The sequence below is a fragment of the Phlebotomus papatasi genome, chromosome 1 (genome assembly GCF_024763615.1).
Source record: "Phlebotomus papatasi isolate M1 chromosome 1, Ppap_2.1, whole genome shotgun sequence".
Classification (NCBI taxonomy): Eukaryota; Metazoa; Arthropoda; class Insecta; order Diptera; family Psychodidae; genus Phlebotomus; species Phlebotomus papatasi.
In genome coordinates, this window is record NC_077222.1 from 37,464,012 (window position 1) to 37,485,380 (window position 21,369).

General features: G+C 31.3%; 2 protein-coding genes across 3 annotated transcripts in view; one reads left to right on the forward strand and one right to left on the reverse strand.

The window, feature by feature from the left end:
- The window catches only part of LOC129799020 (protein apterous), a 107,799-nt gene extending 98,514 nt beyond the window's left edge, over nt 1–9,285 (forward strand). For both annotated transcript variants that reach the window (XM_055842608.1, XM_055842609.1), the window contains exons 7-8: nt 8,006–8,214; nt 8,287–9,285. In XM_055842608.1, coding sequence (XP_055698583.1) covers nt 8,006–8,214; nt 8,287–8,454 — 377 coding nt within the window. In that variant the 3' untranslated portion in view covers nt 8,455–9,285. The remainder of the gene's footprint in view (nt 1–8,005; nt 8,215–8,286) is intronic.
- A 7,030-nt stretch (nt 9,286–16,315) lies between these two features.
- On the reverse strand, nt 16,316–20,985 carry LOC129799021 (probable cytochrome P450 12a4, mitochondrial). Its single transcript, XM_055842610.1, has 7 exons — nt 20,295–20,985; nt 19,858–20,228; nt 19,404–19,793; nt 19,175–19,328; nt 18,269–18,517; nt 16,673–16,835; nt 16,316–16,610 (listed from the first exon to the last, which is right to left on the reverse strand). Exons 1-7 carry the CDS (start codon nt 20,376–20,378, stop codon nt 16,435–16,437), a joined length of 1,587 nt encoding a protein of 528 aa, XP_055698585.1. The 5' UTR covers nt 20,379–20,985; the 3' UTR covers nt 16,316–16,434.
- Between the last annotated feature and the right edge of the window lie 384 nt (nt 20,986–21,369).

Here is a 21,369-nt window from a genome sequence, read left to right on the forward strand (position 1 = left end):
TTTCAAAATAGTATTTTAAAAATCTATTTTTGTATTGCTAGCTTAAGAAAACTTACGTTTTACTTTCTGAGAAACTGCCCCATTTCTAAATGAAATTGCCCCTCCTTGGGGTACTTTCACGCATTCTGGCGTTCATCCGATTAATTTAATTTTAAGATAATTGTTCCTATTTATGTACCCTTTACTTTTCTTAAAAGTTTGTTTGCTATTCTGCTTATGATCATTTTCTAAAACGGTCTTAAAAACTAATTTGCAACGGATGAGTGAAATTGCCCCACCGACCCCTATAGCGTACCATGTCCAGCCGGTTGGGCCGACAAATTTTGTAAATATAGCAACGATCCGAGTTTTTTTTTCAACGAACTACAACAGCATCAAACTGTAATTGTGAAAGACTTACTCGTAAAATCTTAAGTTGATTCTCTATGAAATTATTTGTAGTATCATTGTATTTTTTTCACCGACAAAATAACCAAAGATTATTGTCAGTAAGGTGATTCTTCGAGCATTGCAACTTTAATGTACACCCATAGTAGTTAAATTTGATGATCTTGTAGAAAATTTGCAAAGCGATCACCTAAGTGGTTACAAAATCTTCCGAGATTCCTGAATGGACCCAGAAAAACTCTGACAATTCCCACGGTTTTTTATCATCTCCAAGGAACTTCTGGGTGGAAGAATCTTTCAATATGGGCGTTGAAAGCGTTAAAAAATCAGGTAGCTACCAGTCTTCGTTTTTTTCTCACTCATTATCCATTGCTTCGTTTCCTTTCTTCGATTTTACCATTTCAAAAGACGAATAATAATCAGTTCTGTGAATATTCTTATGCAAAAAGTTTCCGTAAAGGTGATACTTTTTTATCGAGCTTGTTTGGATATTCTTCAACGTCAAATTTTTGAAACTTTGACGAGTGTTGAAAGTAATCAATATGTACATGGTTTAAATAACATAAATTGTGCTAATGAATGCTAATATAAACGAAACATAAAAGATTTAAGAAAATATTGATAATGTTATGCAGATTTGTTTTCATTTCTGCATCAGTAAAATTATTTCATTAAAGAAATCTCACATTATTAAGACTTTTCTTTTGCTTCCCCCGACAGTTGAGGAAAAAAAAACTTCACAATATCCAAACGTTGAAGGGCAAAAAATAGCCACTAACTTTATATCTTCTGGTGGTGTTAATTCACAATGCAATACAACTTGAAGGCGCCAGTAACACCCAAATTGTCTGACTGTTGCTTTTATTTTAGAATGAAGAAGAGGAAATTATATGGCAAAAAAGAACATCTTTTGTACCTGTTTCCATATAACATGATATTTCGTTTGGTAAAGTCCTAAAAAAAGAGCAATGTAACAAGGAAAAATAAAATGAGAGAGGTACAAGACACTAAAGTCGTAAAAATCATTTTATGAAATTGTTGAATGATGCTGAATTAATGGGCAAAGCGTCAAGCTTCACAGTAGCCTAACTTTTATGAAAAAGACATATTTCATTTTAGAAGTTTCATACTTGCATTTGAATTCCCGAAGGATACGCTAGCATGAGAAATTTTTTTCTAAGCTAACAGCATCCATGTATTACGTTAAACTTAAAACAAATTTCAAAACTACATGTATCTCATTATATAACTAAAGTATAACTTTATAAACAATTCTAAACTATATTACCGTTTTTTTTAAGTTTATGGGTAGTACAGTAATACTTCTCCAGTGAAGAAGAACAAATAAGATTTTAAAAGCTAATTTCACTTTCAAGCATTATTGGCAAAATAAATTAAACACTATATTAATACAACAAAAAAGTAATGAGAAGTATAAACTGAATTCGATCAGAAAAAATTTGGTCATCAAAAAAAAAAGATTGTTCAATAATGGCTCCGCGGTACACTCTTTAAATAAGTAAAATTTCATTAAATCAAAATTTACATCCCATTCTTTCCCAAACGTTTTATATAAGGTAATAGGAACACCTATTAACACTATTAGAACTCGTGTCAGGACCTATTGACACCCTACTCTGTACCATTTGGTATACGAAATTTGAACACTCATCGTTATCGAAAAACGTAAATTAATGAAAAAACGCCATATTATTTATATTTTATTGGATACATTAAATAAATTTTACCATTTTGACAAAAGTGTCAATGGGGGTTCCCTGTCGAAGAGGTGTTCATTCGACCCTGTGTCTTTTCTACTCTTCCGTATTTTTTTCTTTTCCAAAAAAAAAATCAATTTATTTATATTTTATTTGTAGAACTGTGCGAAAGACTGAGAAAAGGTAGGGGAAACTGGGGCACCACCAAACACGGGGTCGAATCACACACTAATTTTTATTTCTAAACTACTTGGACTATCTCGACCATTTTTTCAATGGACAAGCATCCCTATAGCTCCTATAAATGTCTATGAGTCTTGTCCTCTGAAGTCAAATATATGATTAAAAAATCACTGTGTTTGGTGGTGCCGCAGAGTCCCCTATGCAAAACGCATGAAAAAGAATAAGAAGTGAAATTTAATTTTATGAAATTTTCTTGATCTTGTGCTATAAAATCTAAAATTTGGTTAAATATTAAATTTTTGTCAGTAAAAAATAACTAAATCTTTATAAAAATGGATTTTATAACATCGTAGATGGTTCTAGATAAAAAAAATGACAAACTCTTTATTTTCGCTCTCACACGAAAATATTTCTTCTTTATGCTTTGTTTATATTGATTTAAATAGTGTCAACGGGTTTACTTATTATTTTCCTCTAGTTTTCAAAGGTATTATCTATTTGTAGTAACTAAGTTCACTCGTTTAAAGTAGTCTTATGTTTGTGTTAACAATAGTAGTTTAAAAGTTGTATAGGGGAAAGTGCTCTCCCTTCGAACGTTCATGCATTCGAATAATGGGAATTTTTTTTATTTTTCGTAAGAGATTTACACTAAATTATCACGTAATTATCAAGAATTGATGATAAGCCAACTAATATTTAATAGAAATGTGTAAGTCTCCTAGAAAAACTAAAAGAAAATTAACATTATTCGAAGGCATGAACGTTCGAAGGGAGAGTACTTTCCCCTATTTACCCTGGAATTTTTTTAAATATATTTTCAGAATGCTTAAAATTTTCATGCGTTGACCTGTTGAAGTTGTACTGTACTTATCAAATTTTATTTTATTTTACTAAGAAAAAAAAGAGAAGTAATCTTAAGTATAGGACTTGTACTTCTTCGTGGGCTTCTTATCGTTTGTGCCTAATGCCCACTTTAAACACTAAAGCGGTCATCAGACTAGAGGTTTAGCCCAATTCTCGAAAGTCTCAAAATCTTAAATAGTAAACAATTTTATTTATTTTTTAAAATTTTCCAAAAAATCTGGACTTATAAAAAATTAGAGAAGTTAAGCCATATGGCTAAGTCTTAGCCATATGGTAAAGGTAATGAAATCTCTATATTCCAGTTTAGAAATTGTTCCAAATTACCCCGTTATTTGACTGCATTTAAATTTTCTTTTATATTCTTTAAGTTTGTAAGACTTCACATAAAAAAAAATAATTCCGGTATGTTTAGAAAAATATTTTTTTTTGGATATTATAGTCGCTATACTTAACTTATTGTTATTAGGAAAAAATATACTCCTTCTGTCCCAAAAAAGTCGTTCTTTCATATAAAATGTATTACCATATGTACGACTTTTTTCGAGACTGAGGGAGTACTTTTTATCATACGGTTTTCAAGCTCAAAAGGTATCAGTGTGAATAAACTTCCTTAATTCTTCAATTTGCAAGAATTTTCGGCAAATTTTGACCTAAAATTGTATATTAGGGTTATTTTGTTTATTAGATATTCAAAAACGTGTACAATTGTTTTCTATTTGCGAATTAGGGACCATTTGAAATAGCCCAAGAAGCATATGTTCTTAATATAGTCTTGTACAATTCCTTCACTGAAAGAAATACGAAAAAGTTAAAATAACATTCCGGAAATGTTTATTTTACCCTGCAGTATTAATCCGAAATCGGTGTAAATATTATGCTTTTTAGATTATTAGGGGTTAAAGTTACCCTTGTTCATGTTAATTTTATCATTAAAAAGGTGTAAAATTAACATTAAAAAATGTTGATATATTTTTACACCTAAAAAGTGTTAAAATTATGAGGAAGAAAAGTTAATCGCACTCCTGTTTTTTCTCAGTGTTAAGTAAGGCACTATAGAACTAAAAATCTTTTTATTTGCTTATAACGCTCTTGGTTCCATCACTGCGATTACTATAAGTAAAATGGTGCACTCTTAAAGATCTTAAAAGCTTCTATAGGAATTTCAACAGAAAATTCTCACTTTAAGTATTTTAAAAGTGCACTAAATGGCTTGTTTAATACTTGGTTCTATAAGGCAGCTATTTTGCTTTTTGGGAGAGTTATTAGTATTAATTCTATCCTGCCTATAGTATGTGGTAAAGTTACTCGAGACCTTTTGTAAACAGTGCAAAATTTTAAAACTCATCAATTAGTTTTCTATTTAACTCCCAGTACATATTATTGTAAATCACATCTCCCATAAGCCAAGACAAGCTTATCATTTTATCTTTATGTTTCTTTTGTCCTTCTGCTATTGTATGAAATGCAACATGACTCACTTGTGAATTCTTGAAAAGTGTTCAGAAAACACGCAAGAATGTTTCAAGGGGGTTAAATCACAGATAAATAGCTGGTTCTCAGATCTGAGTCTGTGAATTGCAATCTAGCTTTAACTACAAAGTTGCATACCCCTTTCGAATTCATAGCAATTGGGCAGACTCACCATGAGACTCTATGAACTTTTGAAAAAGAGGTGCTCAAGAGAGGAGTAAAAAAAACCTAGAGAAAATCATTGATGCGCAATAGACATGGTCTATGGGCTAGTGCGAGATTTCTGGACATGGGAGCTATACAAGAACTGGGAGAAATCGTCTGGAAGATATAAGAGCCACGGATAAGCAAGAATATAGTGTGGCCAGTGGCTGAGAACAATAAAGAAACTCGACTTGGTGTCGTAAAAATTTCGAAATAAAATTGAATCCTCATAACATTAATTATTTCCCCTCGAGAATCACCAAAATTGGATTGGTTCTGGAGAGTTTTCTTTGTCCGAAGAGAAGGAGGAGCACTAAACACTGATTTTATTCCTCGATAAGACCCTTCATCGGCACTACGAACATGCTGGTGAAAACCTTTATGATATCAATATCTCTCCTCATTCCAGCATTTTATTCTTTTTTTTTTCGAGGTGTATATATAAGTTTATCCATTCTCCTTTTCGATGTGATATATCTCAGAAGATGAAAAAGAAATGCTGCTCAATGTTTGCCTCCAAAACATCCAGTTTTATGGATTAGGAGCCCGAAGTAGGAATATTTTACTGGTAATACTAGACATCTCTTGTTCAAGGAGTGAAGCATTTTGATTGCTTTATTGACTTATGCTGGGGGTCTTATTGTCCTGGAACAGGAAGAAAAAAAACTTTATTTTGGGCACTTGAGAAATCAAAAATCCAACGCCAGGGGTGCTAAAAAGTCTATTTTATTGCGGGTGTATTTGCTGTAAAATAATAAAAGTTCGTGACGAAACTGTGAAGAACATGGAACGGACAATAGAAATAATTTTTCTAAAAATAACCATATCATAATCTTAGGCGCATTCCATGAAAGGTCGTTTTATAAATTCGTATAAAATAAACTTTTATTATTTCTTCTATTTTTTTTATGTCTCTATCAATAATTCATTTGCTTTATTATTTTTTGATTCTTTTATTTTATGTTCAATTGGCGGATTTCGTAGAACTACTTAGCGACAGTTTGTTTTTTCTTTATTTCTCTAATTCAAGTTCAACTTGATTTTCTTTTGTGACAAATACCTTTTTTTTATATGTAAATTTAAAAAAAAACAAAATACTTCCTTTATTATTTGTTCAAGACGGCTTTTAATTTATTTATTTATTATGGCACTGGCTTTTTGAATTGCATCATAAAATAAAGATTTGTCAGGTTATGATTGTTGATAAAAAGTATATTTTGCCAGAAAGATTTGCAAATTGATCAAAATAGGCAAATTACTAAAAAAAACCATAGTAAAACAATTTTTGTCAATAAAGGATTTAATTATAATAAAAAACACGTATTATATTAACTTTATAGAAAAAAAATTAGGGTATTCAAATGAGTGGAAGAAGTAACATTTTGGAAATGAAATGTTTAAACACGGAAAGCATAAACATTTTACACATCATTAAATTTAAAAATAAACAAATTCATTTTTTAATTGTATAAAATTAAATTTGGCCAGTAATGCATCCTCCATAACCTTTTGATCCGGAAAATTAAATGAAATCCAAATTTTCATACCTTCTTTCTCAAAGTTTTCCAATACTTCTATAGAGGAGACCGGGGTAGATTAGCCACCAAATGACATTTTTCATTGCGTATAATTTGTACAAAAAAAATTTGTATGAGACTGATAAATGTTTCAATTGATAGTAAGGCAAGTATATATTTAGAGTAAAGAGTGGTTTCGTCAATATTCCTTCGCAGGCAAACTATAAGATACCACTATCTAATACTATACGTGGCTAATCTGCCCCGGTCTACCCTAATGCTAATAATGTATATAATATTAATAAGTATGTATTTCGGAAGCACAAAAAACATATTTCAATATTTTTCAATTTAAAACTTTGAAATAAGACTGAGAGAAATCCGAAAAAGTTAAACTTACATTCCGAAAATGTTAATTTTACCCTGCAGTATTGATCCAAAATCGGTGTAAATATTACCCTTTTTAGGTGTATTAGGGGTTAAAAGTACCCTTTGTCATGTTAATTTTACCCTTAAAAAGGTGTAAAATTAACATTAAAAAATGTTGATATATTTTTACACTTAAAAAGTGTTAAAGTTATGAGGAAAAAAAGTTAATCACACCCTCTTTTTTTTCAGTGAAGATCAATATATGTATCAATTTTGGTAAAGGAATTGTAAAGAGTTTTTTTTATTATATTTAAAATCTACACCCATTAGGCTCATGTTTTTTTTAAATTATTAGTTCTTATTGCTCCAGCTTACCTTTTAGATCAGGAAATTTTTTTAAAATTAAAATTCATAACTTTTCTCTCTGAAACGTTTTCCATGTGTCCATCTCATTCTTTCCCACCCAAAATCAGATTCAACTAAATTAAATTTGGTGTAATGTAAAGTTTAAAAGAACAAGAAGAATCCAAAAGAGTTGGATTGACTTATGCACAACATTTTTGAGAACGAAAACGATGTAAATTTCGATTTCATGAAATTTTCCTGATCAAAATAAAAGGTGTGCTTGAGCCATTACATAGGGTAAGTGTGCCAAATTTCGGCATAGTTGCATGCAAGCGCCAAAGTCTCAAGTTTGAAATGTAATATCTTTATTAGAAATTGATCTTTTTCATTCCTTCTACTTTAGGAGTGCTGCTTAGAACCTTTGTAGAAAGTTTATCGTCTTTATTTACTCTAAAATCATTCTTTATACATTTTAAAATGAATAAAAATGTAGACATAGCTTTAGTGCCCTATTTCGACCACCTTCATTCTCATAGTTCCTTGCCCTTTTAAAATTCTTCCAATGTCTTTTTCACGTCATCTCGTTTGTCGAAGCTACATTTTTTGTTATTCTTTTGCATTGTATATTCTCTAGAGTATGTAATAACTAAAAATTCATGGAAATTCGAGAAACAAAAAAGGTGGCCGGAATTGCAAGCTGGCCGGAATTTTGGCACACTTACCCTATAAAATTTAATGTTTTCTGACCAAAAACAAATGCTATTAAAAAAAAAATACAATTCTAAAATTATTTTATAATTTACAACAAAAATTCTCTTTGATTGAATTTTTAAATATTTTAGCTTAGAATGTTCAGACAATTATAAAAATATAATAAATAGAATTTTAATTGAGTGATAAAGATGAACACAGACTTACCAATCTGAGATAATAATTTTCTAATTGAAGATCTCAATTCGGAATACTTGGACTTGAGTTACGGCCGAGGTGGTCCGGGTGGCCTGAATGCATCTTCGCGGACGAAGAGGATGCGTACGTCCTTCAAGCACCACCAATTGCGCACCATGAAATCCTACTTTGCCATCAATCACAATCCGGACGCCAAGGACCTCAAGCAGCTGTCCCAGAAAACTGGACTGCCGAAGAGGGTGCTTCAGGTCAGAATTCAATACTTGTTGAGATCCTCGAGAGTCTCAACTTATAAATTTCTGGGGTCCTTTGCCTTTTAGGTCTGGTTCCAAAATGCCCGAGCGAAGTGGAGACGGATGATGATGAAGCAGGAGGGTAAGGGTGGAGGTGGCGACAAAGGTGATATCTCTCTGGACTTGGACAGCTATAGTTCACACAGTCCATCCTTCATGCTCGGTGGTCCACACAGTCCTCATTCGATCGACTGAAACGTACTAAATTCTTTCCTAAATCCCCGACGTCTTTTGTACATGATTTCAATTTAGAATGTTGTCTAGTTTTAAAAGTAAATGAAAAAGAACCCGTAGCTTTAGACAGTGAAAATTCTCTTTGGAATATTCCCTGGATCACACTCCTATTAAAATATAATTGAGGAATTTTCTCATCTCTATGAGAGTTCTTAGCATAAAAGATGAATCTTCTGTGGGTGCCAAGAAGTTTGGAGGTAAAACTAAAATTGAGAACATCTTTCAGCACAAAATCCTCCAAATTTCTTACCTCCTAGTAGAATATTAACTTTGAAGTACATCTTGGAGCAAGGATGTTATACAAACTTGCCATTTCAATCCAGTTTAACTAAGGATGACAGGTGTAGTTTATACGTAGGCTACTCCATGTTAGTTTCAAGAAAACTTCAGTAAATTCAAAACTCAGATTGACTCTTTGTACATAAGTGCTGATTGAGAGTATGAAGAAGACCACGATATTGACAAGAAAATAGATAAAATTTGTGTACACATAGAAACTTTATATGAAAAAATTCAAAGTTTTCATACTCAAAACAATATCATTTTTCTTCTAAAATGTGCTCTTATTTTTCAACAAAAAAAACACCATTTTCTTAGTGATTTTTTAAAGTAATTTTATGAGTTTTGTCTAATTTTAAAAATTAATCAATAATTTATATACGAGAAACTTGTAGCTTCTTAACTTAAACAAAATTGCATGATATTTATGTAATTTGTAATTGTAAGTAGACAAAAGATTGAAAATAATGGAGAATAAGTAAAAGAAATAAAGAAAGGTATTGAGAAAGATCATCTAATTCTTTATTTGGTGTATTTGTATTTTTACGTTTCCACGAATTCTGTTTCAGGTAAGTGTGTTATCACTTAGAAATTTCTTTTAGAGCAATTTAAATAAGAATCAACAAATTTACTAAATTGCAGTGTTATGCCCAGCGCACAATAACTTTTGTTTGTAAACATGTTTTCAAGACTTCCTATGAGAATGAGCAAGATGACTAGATCTATATCTCACTCACTCTCACTGAAATGTCAAAAACATGTTAACTAAATAAAAGTTATTGTGCGTTGGGCATTATGGTATTGAAAATAATAAAAATTTCCGGAATAAAAATAAATTTTCTGGAATCAAAAAACTTGAGATTATTTAAAATCGAATATTTAACAAAATCTTTAAATATTGAATAAAATTAAGTTCTTGCGATAGGGGAAAGTGCCTATGCTTGATACCATTGGAAGCTTCGTAATGACTAAATTTTCTATGTTTCACAATATATATGTGACTCATTGCAACCATATTTTAAAAACTATGAGAAAGTGGCCAGTTTTTAAATATATATATTGCGGAGTCACGTTTATTAAGAAACATAGGAAAAATTTAGTCATTACGAAGCTTTCAATGGTATCAAGCAGGGGCGCTTTCCCCTACATTGAAAAGGAAATATTTCTTAACAAAAATTAACGATAAAATTTTAAACTTGACTTTAAGAAAAAAAATTATAAGCTATCTCTGAAATTTTATTTTGGATTTGAAAATTATTTATTTTGGATTTCAGAACTTTTATGACAAAAAGCAATATTAGCTTTACCATAACAATGTGTATTCAAAATATAATTTCTGACACCAAGGAAAAACATGGGTCTAAAATTGAATTCTTATACAAAAAGCAAATCTATGGTAAAATGTGAATGTGGATCATGGGATAGATTTTTGGGTGTAGCAGGGATCAGTGTTATCAAAAATGCAATGATCATTGAAAATCAAATTTGGTAAGTTGCAAAATTGCAAAATTTGGTAGTAAAAATTGATCCCGAACTGAGGGTTTAGGATAGATGTCCCATGCAAAAAACTCCTTAATCTAAATCTTCTACTGTTAAATTTTACAGCCTAAATATTCTCAAAAATCAATTTAGACTAAATAAAGTAAGTACAGAGTATGATTTGCGGCGATTTTTTAAATTAATTTTGTCTTATTGACTGACCAAAATACAATAGATGGGACCGGGGCAGAATTAGATAGCAAATAAAATTTCTCTTTGGGTATAAATTGTGAAAAATGTTTGAACAAGATTAAACATTTAATTGAATAGAGAGGGATATGTGTTCTTTGAATAAATATTGATTTGCTCAATAATCCTGCTAAGGCAAAGCATGATATTCCACTGTTTAACTCTACCCCTGACTAATTTTTGGAATTTGAATGTACCTAAGGAGTAGATATTAAAGAAAGAAATATGTAAACTACTTCTGGAAATTCCCTTTCAATTTTGGTTGGCACTTCCACAATTTATATGAAAAATCCTCAAAATCTGTCTATCACTTCCAACCTACTTGTTTCTTCCCGTAATAATATGCTGTTTGACTATGTGCATTTTGTAGTTTTTTTCATCAAATTATTTTAATAAGACAATTTTATAAAAGCTGCAGCAGATTGGGTAAAATTAAAAAAAAATGTCAATAATGGCTCCGGCATACCTTTTAGATCAGGAGTTCATGAACTTTAGATCATGAACTCAAAATTATAATCCCTTTCTTTCTCACACCCTTTAAATATGTCTATCTCATTCTTTCGCGCTCTTCTTTTTCCTTTATACGTCACTCCAAATTGAATTTAGCTCAATCAAATTTAGAGTGTAAAGAATTCGATAGACATATGCAAAGCGCGTGAGAAAGAAAGGGATGTGAATTTTGTTGTCATGAAATTTTCTCGATCTAAAAGCCATAAAAATGAAAATTTATATGCTCTAAATAAAATTGAATAGTTAAGTGTCCGCAACATCTTTTAGATAGGGTAAATTTAATGAAATTAAAATTACAATTATTTTTCTTTCTTAAATGTTTTAGAAATGATTATCTACTCTATCTCTAGTTTTTCTTACTTAAAATTCGATTGAACTAAATTTAATTTGGTGTGATGTTAAAAAAAAAAAGCGTTCGAAAGATTTGTAGGGTAAAGTGATACAAGTTGGACAATTGGACATAGTATTACAAGTTGGAAAATTCGCGGGCACAAGTTGGACATGGCTTTTTTCTTGATAAATACAGTACGAAATTAGTTTTTAAGCACAAGGAACCAAATTGTAAAACTAAAGCATTAAAATATACAAATAAAAATGAAGTATTAAATTTATCAAGAAAAAAGCCCTGTTCAACTTGTATCATTGTCCAACTTGTACCACTTTACCCTATAGACAAATGCAAAACGTTTGAGAAAAACAGGGATGTAAATTTCGATTATGTGAAATTTTTCTGATCTAATGGTACCGGCTACCTTTTAGATCAGGAAAATTTCATGAAGTCGAAATACGCATCCTTTTCTTTCTCAAACAACTTGCATATGTCTATCTCTCTCTTTTACATTCTTCTTCTTATTTTAAACATCATAACAAATTCAATTTAGTTCAATCGCATTTTAATTTTAATTTTGCGAAATAATTATTATGCGAAACGAGTGAGACAGAAAGGAAAGTGAATTTTGATTTCATTAAATTTTCCTGATCTAAGAGGTGTGCCGGAGCCATAAAAGGTGTGTCGACAGCCATTATGAACCATTTTAGTTTTTTACTGACCAAAGTGGATTTTTTACTTACCGAATTTCAATTTTCCACTAACTATTATTTTGAATTATTTACTGACAAATTTGAATTTGGTTATATACTTACCAAATTTGCTAACTTACAGACGAAAAAGATTTAGCTGTTTCGATATTCCAAAAAATAAACTTGAATTATTATACATCATCTTTTAATAATCTATAAATATGTAAAATTTTATTCCTCGTAATTTTTTTCAAACATATAAAGCCCTTTCATTGTCCTAAATCTATTCTATGACATTTGCATTTTCCACCCCATATCTATCACTATTGCAGATCCCTATTGTGTAACCCTCCTGAAAATATGAAGCATTTTGTGCTCTTTGGTGTAGTGGGCAAAATAATTGGGATAATCTTTCTGTTTTATGCTCATTTTTTTAGCATCCGAATGTCTCAACCCTCAAATTAAGGAGAAAAAAAATGATTTACTCGTTTTTTGGGGGTAAAATCAGTTACTCAAACTTCATCTTTCGACACGGCCGAATAAGAAATAAATGAGCCTTTTTTGTAATTTTGTCAGGTTAATTAAATAAACACCAAAGAGTTCTCGTCACACTTTGATAGCAAAACCCAAATTTGTGTTTATTAAAATATACCCTCCCTCTTGCTTTCTAGCACTAAAAACTATGATGAAGACATAACAATTGTGTTAGTTGATTGTGGTGAAGTAAATCACAATTTTTTTTTGGCGCTTTTGTACATCATTAACACCGATATAGAGAAATATGACAGTGGTATCATAATAAAGTAGTTTACGGGTATCACAATTACAAAATATAGGTAACACAAAACCCTCAAAAAGAAGGGGAGAAATATAAACAAAATTAATTGAGTTGTTTTGTATATTAAAGTGCAATTCTTCTACAATTATTTTTCTTCCACACTCTCATTCGCTCTACTGGATAAAATGACTAATGTTCTCGCCACAATAATAACTATTTTATTGTCCCGGGATTGTTGCATAGAATGAGGCATACAATCGTAATTTAGTTTAACATGGGCGGGAGAGACACTCACATAAAAAAAAATTTAGTGTGCAATAAAAAAATGAATTATGACTTTGAGAATCACTGGTGGAAAAGTCATTTGGCTTGAATTTTTACGGGTTTCCCCATTGTTTCGTCTCTCAAATCTCTCTTTTCCCTCCATTTTTTGCCCAAACTCTCAAATGATGGGACGTAGAGAACATCGAGAGAGATTTTCAGGGGGTTGCAGGCAGAGCCATTTGCAGGTAGCATATGCTCTATGGAATAAATTTATATCCAGATTTGTTCAGATGAGGGAAGAATTAAGAGGGTGCTGAAGAGGCTCATGCTGTTCATGCCCAATAATCCATGTTAGAGATGAGAGATCACAAATTTTGAAAACCTATACGGATTTCTTTTCTGAACACTAGGAATATCAGATACCTTTCATTGTTTTGATTGATTTATTACAGAACGCAAAATTAAGAAGTTATGAACGATTTTAATTTTTGTTAACCAAAATGGTTTTCTTGCTTCCCAAAATGGAATATTATTCTGACAATTTTTAATTATTTACTGACCAATTTTTATTTTTTATATACCAAACTTTCTAATTTACTAACCAATTACTGTTTTACCCTTTATTCTACTCTTAGTTAGATTTAGATTAATGTTCATCTTTTTGTAAAAGACTCTAAAATCAAATATTCTACTAATCTGAGTTTATACAACACTCTATTCTGATGTGAAGAACTTTTAATTACAAGATAAAAGAATAACGATTTTTCTTCCCTTTGTTCTGGTACTCAATTTTTTTTATAGGATTAGTCAATTGTATCCAACCGTTTATGAAATACTTATTATTTTAATTTGTGTTTACTTTTATGGCCGTAATCTAGGAAAAAACTTTTTTTGTCTTAGATCTTTAAATGATCAACAATTCTTCAGAACCAACGGAGTTAATTAAATTAACTTCAGTCTAAAATTACATATCTCATCTAATACAGGATAAGGGAGCATTGGACCAAGATCTTAACCCTCTAACGGTGTTTTCTTTAATATATGAAAAAAAGTTCTAAAACAATGTTTTCTACTCTGAAAAAAATGTCTTTTTAAACGAACAAATGGATTTTGTTGAAATTTTGTCAAATGGATGTTATTTACCAATTTGACAAAGCTTTTCTTTCATTTTATATGGAAAACACCCTTTTGACAAACTTTTAACAAGATCCAGTTGGCCGCCGATTTGACAAAACTTTTCCATATTCTGTATTGAAAAACATCCTTTTTACAAACTTGTCTTGATAACTTGACAAAACATTTTTTTCAGAGTAGGATAATTATGATCCAATAAAGTCGAAAAAACCATCCATTCTTCATTATCTTTTTTAGTTTAGGCGCTAGGTGTGAAAATATAAAAAATTTTTAAAACTCTTTTTGCTTCTAAAATTCACATTTTTAGTTTTTTCAATTTTTTTAAATAAAATATACAAAGTAGAATGACACATCTTTCAGTAAAAAATAAATTTATTTTACTCAGATAACTTCAAATCGGTATTTTTATGGAAATTGGAAATGAGTTTTTTTGCACTAATATTTTTTGTTGCTTTTTCTCTGACCTGTCACACAAAACTGGGAATAGCAACAAAACGAAGAATCAAAATGAGTTCAAACTTTCAAGAGATGTTTATAAGACTATTACTGAGGACACTATAGCACTTTTAAATAAATAAAACCTTTATTGTCGTAAATGTGATTTTTGTGTAATGTGATTTTTGTGAAGACCGCCTGGAGGCGGTCTTACCCGTGAGAGGGTTAATTAATACCAAGCTATTGATACTATATTTGTATTATATTTATTATCATTAATTAATGAATAATATTAATATTAATAACTTACAATAACTCATGGTAAACACGCCATACTTTGCGGCTATCGCCATCTTGGCGTTCGTTGGTGACTAACCTTCAGGGTAAAACGATGAAAAATCCCTTCACAGGTTGTATGTTGTCAGGGCCATGACTGTGAGATCTGAATGGTAGACCTATACCTTTTTCAACCTTTTTAAGGTCATCGATTTCCTCATTTTCTTTACAAATGTAACATCGTTTAGTTCATGTTCACTGAAATTACTAAGAATCGATAATTTATATAAAATATACTCCATTTGCCAATGACAGCTGAGCAACACGTAAGGCAACATAATTTTTAGTTTTCTGTGCTGCCCTCTATGAGCGCATAGCAGTGTTTAATTTATATATTTGATAAGGTCTGCTTTTAATGAAGAATTTTTTAAATAATGTATTAAAGTATGGGTTAGTTCAAGCCTTAGTTAAAACCTCCCTAAACAGATGAGTTATTATTGACAATAAATAATGAAAATTTGATAATGATTATGGACATAATTTATACTGAAATATTAAAAAGATAGAAGAATTTAGTTTCGTCTTTATTTCCTTAAGTGTAATTTTATTACCTACGTTTTATTTAAATACATCTGTACAGAAAAATTCTAAATAAAATTATCCTTGACAATTTGTTAAGTTTTGCTAGCCAAAAATCAGAATTCATTCAGTCATTTGAGACTTCTCTGACATATACAACCTGAGATGGAGTTTTTCCACCGTTTTACTCCGGAGTAGGTTGGTTATCAACGCTAAGACGGCGGTGGACACAGAATTAAGGCCTTGACAGACATGAGGATTAGCCGAGAGAAGGCTTAGCGTAATTATATTAGAAATAATGGTAAAAGTGCATTTCCATCATTTTCTACTAAGTTGTCTCTCGGATTAAGTCGTAAGTGTGTCTAGGGCATAACAAATCTTACACAAAGGTTCATTTTTATTACGCTTTTAAGTCATTGATAATGAAATAAATATCTATCTAATTTCTGTCTTTCGTTTGTACATAGATATTAAAATAATTTTATTGACCTCATAAAGATTAAATTTCAGGAATATAATAATTTTTGTAAGTTGCTAGAGTAAGCTAAAGTCAATAAATTAAAACCAATCAATTTTTATTCATTTTTATAATATTGGAGTTAAGATACAAATTTGTCAATTTGGGATTAAGTATCCTAAAGCACTATGTAATTTTTTTTCCCAAAATATTTGACGCATAAGAATTAAGAACACTTAAGATATATGGCTAATATTAGGTCCAAAGACCGTTTAAGGGGCTACGTGAAATAAAACGACTGGAAAAGTCTATATTTTCCATATTTTCTCTATTTTTTCAACAGAATAAGCTAAAGTCGATATTCATTTTTACAACCTTGTAGTTAAGATACAAATTTGTCACAAAACACCTTCAAAACTCGTTACAGTAAAGTAAATGGCACATTAATTGGGTTTTATATCCTCCATCTTCCCAATATTAATTATTCTTCAAGTTCTGTTAAGCGTAATTTCAGATCGCTAACTGGCATATTAATTGTTAAACTTTTAATTTTCGGATCAGGATACCTCCAATCAATATTATAGGTTCTCACCAATCGACTCACCAGGGACTCAATTTCCATCTCTGCAAATCTACGACCAACGCACATACGTATACCTATAAATAAATGAAAGGTTATCTTTCTCTGATTAAATTTCATAAAATTCATAATTCCTAACCGAAGCCAAAAGGAAGGTAGGAGAAGGGATGAGAAGTTGCATTCACTGGACAAGTCATCTTGCTGTTTGGTGGTCGAATCCATCGCTCTGGTTTAAATTCATACGGTTTATCAAAATATTTATCCTCCATTTGAGTTATTTGATTACCCATCAGGATTCTAGTCTGAAAAAGGAAAACAAAAATTCAGTGCTGTATTTCAACCGCATAATATGCCAGCTGAAGTCAAAGTGAGAAATTCGGTCTAATGTTTTGTTCTTTAATTTGACTTTATTTTGCCAACATTTCGATCCTGGATGTGATCTTCTTCAGGGCCTATTACATACATATTCAATTTTACTAAAACACTTTTTTAAATACTTTTTTAAAATACTTTTTAACAATTAAAAGAAATATTTAAAAGTTGTTTAGAAAAGTATTTTAGTGAAATTTAGGTGAAAAAATTAGTTTTGATGATAGTATGAAAAATGGAAATGCAGAGGCTGACTTTACTGGCGAGTAGCGATTCTTTGGAATCAAGAAGCATGCGAGAAGACTACAGTTTTTTTTACTGATCTTTCAATTCTTTTGCAACAGGGGGCATCAAAATTGGTAGCCAAGAGGTTCATCGGAAAGGGTTCGTTTGCATTGCAGGGTACAACCCTGAGGTATTGCATCCTTGTTATCACAAACTTTAAATATACTAATATGCTTGAATGATACAGGAAGATCAAAGAGGTCACCGGTAGATGAAATAGTTGCAGAACTGACACTCAGCAAAAGAAGAATTGTGCATAACTTGGATCAAGAATTGATGAAACAAGAGAGTGATGCTGGACAAATGATTCCATTTAATGAGCGATGCAGGGACTGGACAAATATTTCATTCCTAACGAAGTGGGTTGAATTAGGAAGCGGATATAAATTATCCAATGCTAAAAATTGCGTCTTTTTCATCTGATGGAAGTGTTTTCCGATTATTCTAGACTAGATTATGCGACCAGAAAGGGTAAAAAATCCCCTTAACCGGAAATAATGTAAGCAGAATTATCAATCTGTTTGTAAAAAGAACTTGGGATTATTAAAGTCAATTTATAAAACAATATTTTCTAAAAAATATATAAATCCAATTTTCCAAAGAAAAAATGCTTTATTTTAATGAATTAAATATTTATCAACGTCGAATAAAGAAAACAACTAGTAAAAGAATTATTCTTTATTCTTTCTCCTCGAAAAGCACACAAAAACAGACAATCTCGTACTTTGCGGCACCTCTGAAAGTGTCCAATAGTTATGAGACGTTTTGAGGTTGGAATTCATATTTTATAAAATTCACCACTCAGAGTTGCATCGCAAATCTCGTTCATATAAAATCTCGTTCCTAATAGACCCTGTCAATAAAATTACGAGATTTGACATCTCGTTCATAAAGTTGCATCGCAAATCTCTTAAGTTTTAATTTGTATGTAATAGACCCTGAAGAGGATCCCATCCAGGATCGAAACGTTGGCAAAATAAAGTCAAATTGAAGAACAAAGGATTAGACCAAATTTCCCACTTTGACTTTAGCTTGCAAATTAGAAAAGGATTCCCGAAAGAATATAATTTGAATTCCTCACATTTTTAGGGATGTGATATCCCTTGAGAACAAGATCCTGTCCTGTTGAGCGGAAGTTCCCAAAGGTCACTGGATACAACCTCAAAGCTTCTTTGATGCAAGCCCTGAGATAGGGCATATTACTCATATTCTCTACAGTAAGTGGAGACGTCTTCTCTGGTAGAATCTTCATCAACTCTTGTCTCAATTTATCCTGCTTCTCAGGGTTCTTAGCCAAAACATATAAAACGGAGAATGTTGCTGTTGACGTCTGTAAAGAGTCAAAATTGAATTAAAGGACATCTCACACGGAAAGTTTGAGTTGCTTCTCGAAAAGCTCCAACACTTTCTTTTCCATCATCTTGTCCTGAATCCCAGGCTTTCGACCACTTCCTCCTGGCTTCTAAGAAATAATCTTGAGCTCCTTGGACCGAATTATAATCTTCCAGGCGGTGGAGCGGCACACTTTCCGGTCAATTTCGCGATCCCATCATAACTCGCATTTGGATTCTTGAGATGAGTGTCAACTTTTAATCTCTCCACGCTCTCCGTATTTTTGCAATAAGTTAGTGAAAAATCAATATTTTTTAAAAAGAATTTTACCAAAAGTAAACTGTATAACCTTTTAAGGACGATTGGGTCACCTGTGACCCATAGAGAAAATAATTTTCCTGATTATCTAAAGTAATTTCTTTCTAATGTTCGTAAGTTCTCATCAAGTAGAAGGTTGTACGAATCTAGAAAATTTCTTTGTAAATCTCCTGCTATTTGTTATATAGTAAATATTCAAGTTCTAAAGTGAAAAATTTTCAAATGACCGATTATTCAATGGTTTTCGTGTCATCGAGCCATTTAAAATTCAAAACAGCAATAAAAAAAGGTTTAGGAAAAAATTGTTAAATCTTTAATATTAAAACCATATACTTACTGAATCAACTCCAGCAAATAATGCGTCCATCGCCATGACTGTTGCAACTTTTGGATCAATTTCCAAGAGTTTCTTAAGAACTCCCTCATTTTCCTCATTATCGGGATCATCCTTGATTTTTTGAATCCCAATATTTACATAATGTTGAATAACTCTTTAATAAATTCAGAGAAAAATGTTAGGCTTTAAGCTTAATATTAAGAAAATGTGCATAACGCATAACACATACTTATACATATTATCTGTGCTCTGTGTGAGTTTGCGATAAGAAGCGGTAGGAAAATATTTCCAAAAGGATAGTTGAAAATTCAGCCGGTATGTTAGGTCAAAGAAGACTTTAAGGTCATTCATAAGACTATGCATATTTTTGTTTGTTGAATTATCAAAGATTCCAAGTCTAGTGTCCAGTGTAATTTGGGCAATTGATTCGAGAGCCCACATATTTAATTCTACATACAAATCCGATGGAGTTTCCATGTTTTTATCTCTCAGAGAATGCAATCTCTTAACAAAATCTTGAGTGACTTCGTCAACAGATGGAACGTATTTCCGTGTTATTTGCGGTTTCATCATGACAGCGTTAACTTTTTGTCTAAAGTCCCACCAAGATTTTCCCTGACTAATCATAAAAGAAAAGTATCAATATAAATATTAAAATTGCAGTATTCTTACAAAAAACATACTCTGCAAAGCCAATCACACCTTGATAAAAGTCCTTCCGGACCTTTGTCCGATAGTGATGAATTGTTTCAATCCCCCTTCTAATGGGATACTGCCCTTGAGTCTGAAAGACGGTCTTAAAGTCTTCAGGATCGTACACAAGAATTATATCATTTTTCCCAAAAACTCCAGGAATTTTACTAATATCTCCATACTCTTGTCTAAACGCTGAGAGAAAATCAACAAAATCCTTCTTATAATATTTTCCTCCTGGCAGAGAAGAACTTTTGACCAATTCAAAAGCACTTGGTCCAGGAATTTCGTTGTATGGCTTTACATTAACAGTATCCACTTCCAGAGTTGCTACATGCTGATTTTCATTTGATGACGTGTGCTGAGACATTACAATTTTTTAAATTGTTACTATATTTTATTAAAAATTTAAAGAATAGTTACGCACCACTTTAAGAATTCCACTTAACTGAGACACTCTGCAATTGCCATTGCGCAAAATAACTTTCGCATTTGACCACATCTTAACCATTCCACAGTTGACTTGATACTGAGGTACTTGTAATCAAAATTTTCGTTATCATGACCACTTCGTCTGACCTTCAAAATAATTTTTGAAATGTATACAAATGAATTGAACACAAGCAAAAGCTCAGTATAAAGTGTTGGAAATTTAAGTAGTAGACTTATCTCCAACAGTCACTAAATAACCATCACTTTGACAAATTTGATTAGGCCGAAGCCAAATTTTCAGCCACATTAAGAATCTCACACCAGATGATCTTGGATAATATAACAATAATACACGCTTTAAATCTAAAGCTATAGAGATATGGTTCAATTGGTCTAATTTCTTAGGCGGAAGTAGGGCACCGTTAAATTGGGCTACCTTTGAAATAGGGCTCTTGTATTCTATCTTCAAATGGAACTAAACTTTGCAATTATATTATTTAGGTTCACAATCCATTTATGAAGTAAAAAATTATATTATGATAAGGCTCATTTCAATTAGAAGTTGGATAAAAAAACCCATGCTTCAAAGGAACTCCAATTCGAAGGTACCCCATTTCCCCCTAAAGGCCTCTACGTCTACAAACTATGAACTAACAAACTAGGAAGAAACGTCAGAATTTTTTAATAAAGACATTTTTTTACGAAAATTGCTTCTAGTGTGTAAACACCATAACTTGCGAAATTTTTGGGAAAATATTTGCTTGAGAGATAAGCATAATTAATTTATTAAACTTTGAAAAATCGCCATAAATTTTATTTGTTTATAGAAATTCATAAACCTTCAAGAACTTGGCTAAACCTTAGGTGTTACACGGAACATGACAGATTTTTAAATCTGGACTATGACAATTTTTATGCAATAAGAATATCAATAAAGTAAGTAATATTAAAACATACAATAATAATACCCATGAAACTATCCTCTAAGTCTGTTTGAAATTTTTCTCATACAAAATCAAAATTATAAACTTGAATGTCTAAACAGAATTGTTTATGAATTCACTACTCAA

Coding starts and splice junctions, on each gene's coding strand:
- LOC129799021 (XM_055842610.1), bottom strand. CDS start 20,378: ATGGTTAAGATGTGGTCAAATGCGAAAGTTATTTTGCGCAATGGCAAT. Junction 19,794..19,857: donor GGTGTGATTGGCTTTGCAGA/GTATGTTTTTTG, acceptor TTTTATGATTAG/TCAGGGAAAATCTTGGTGGG. Junction 19,329..19,403: donor AGCACAGATAATATGTATAA/GTATGTGTTATG, acceptor AATTTATTAAAG/AGTTATTCAACATTATGTAA.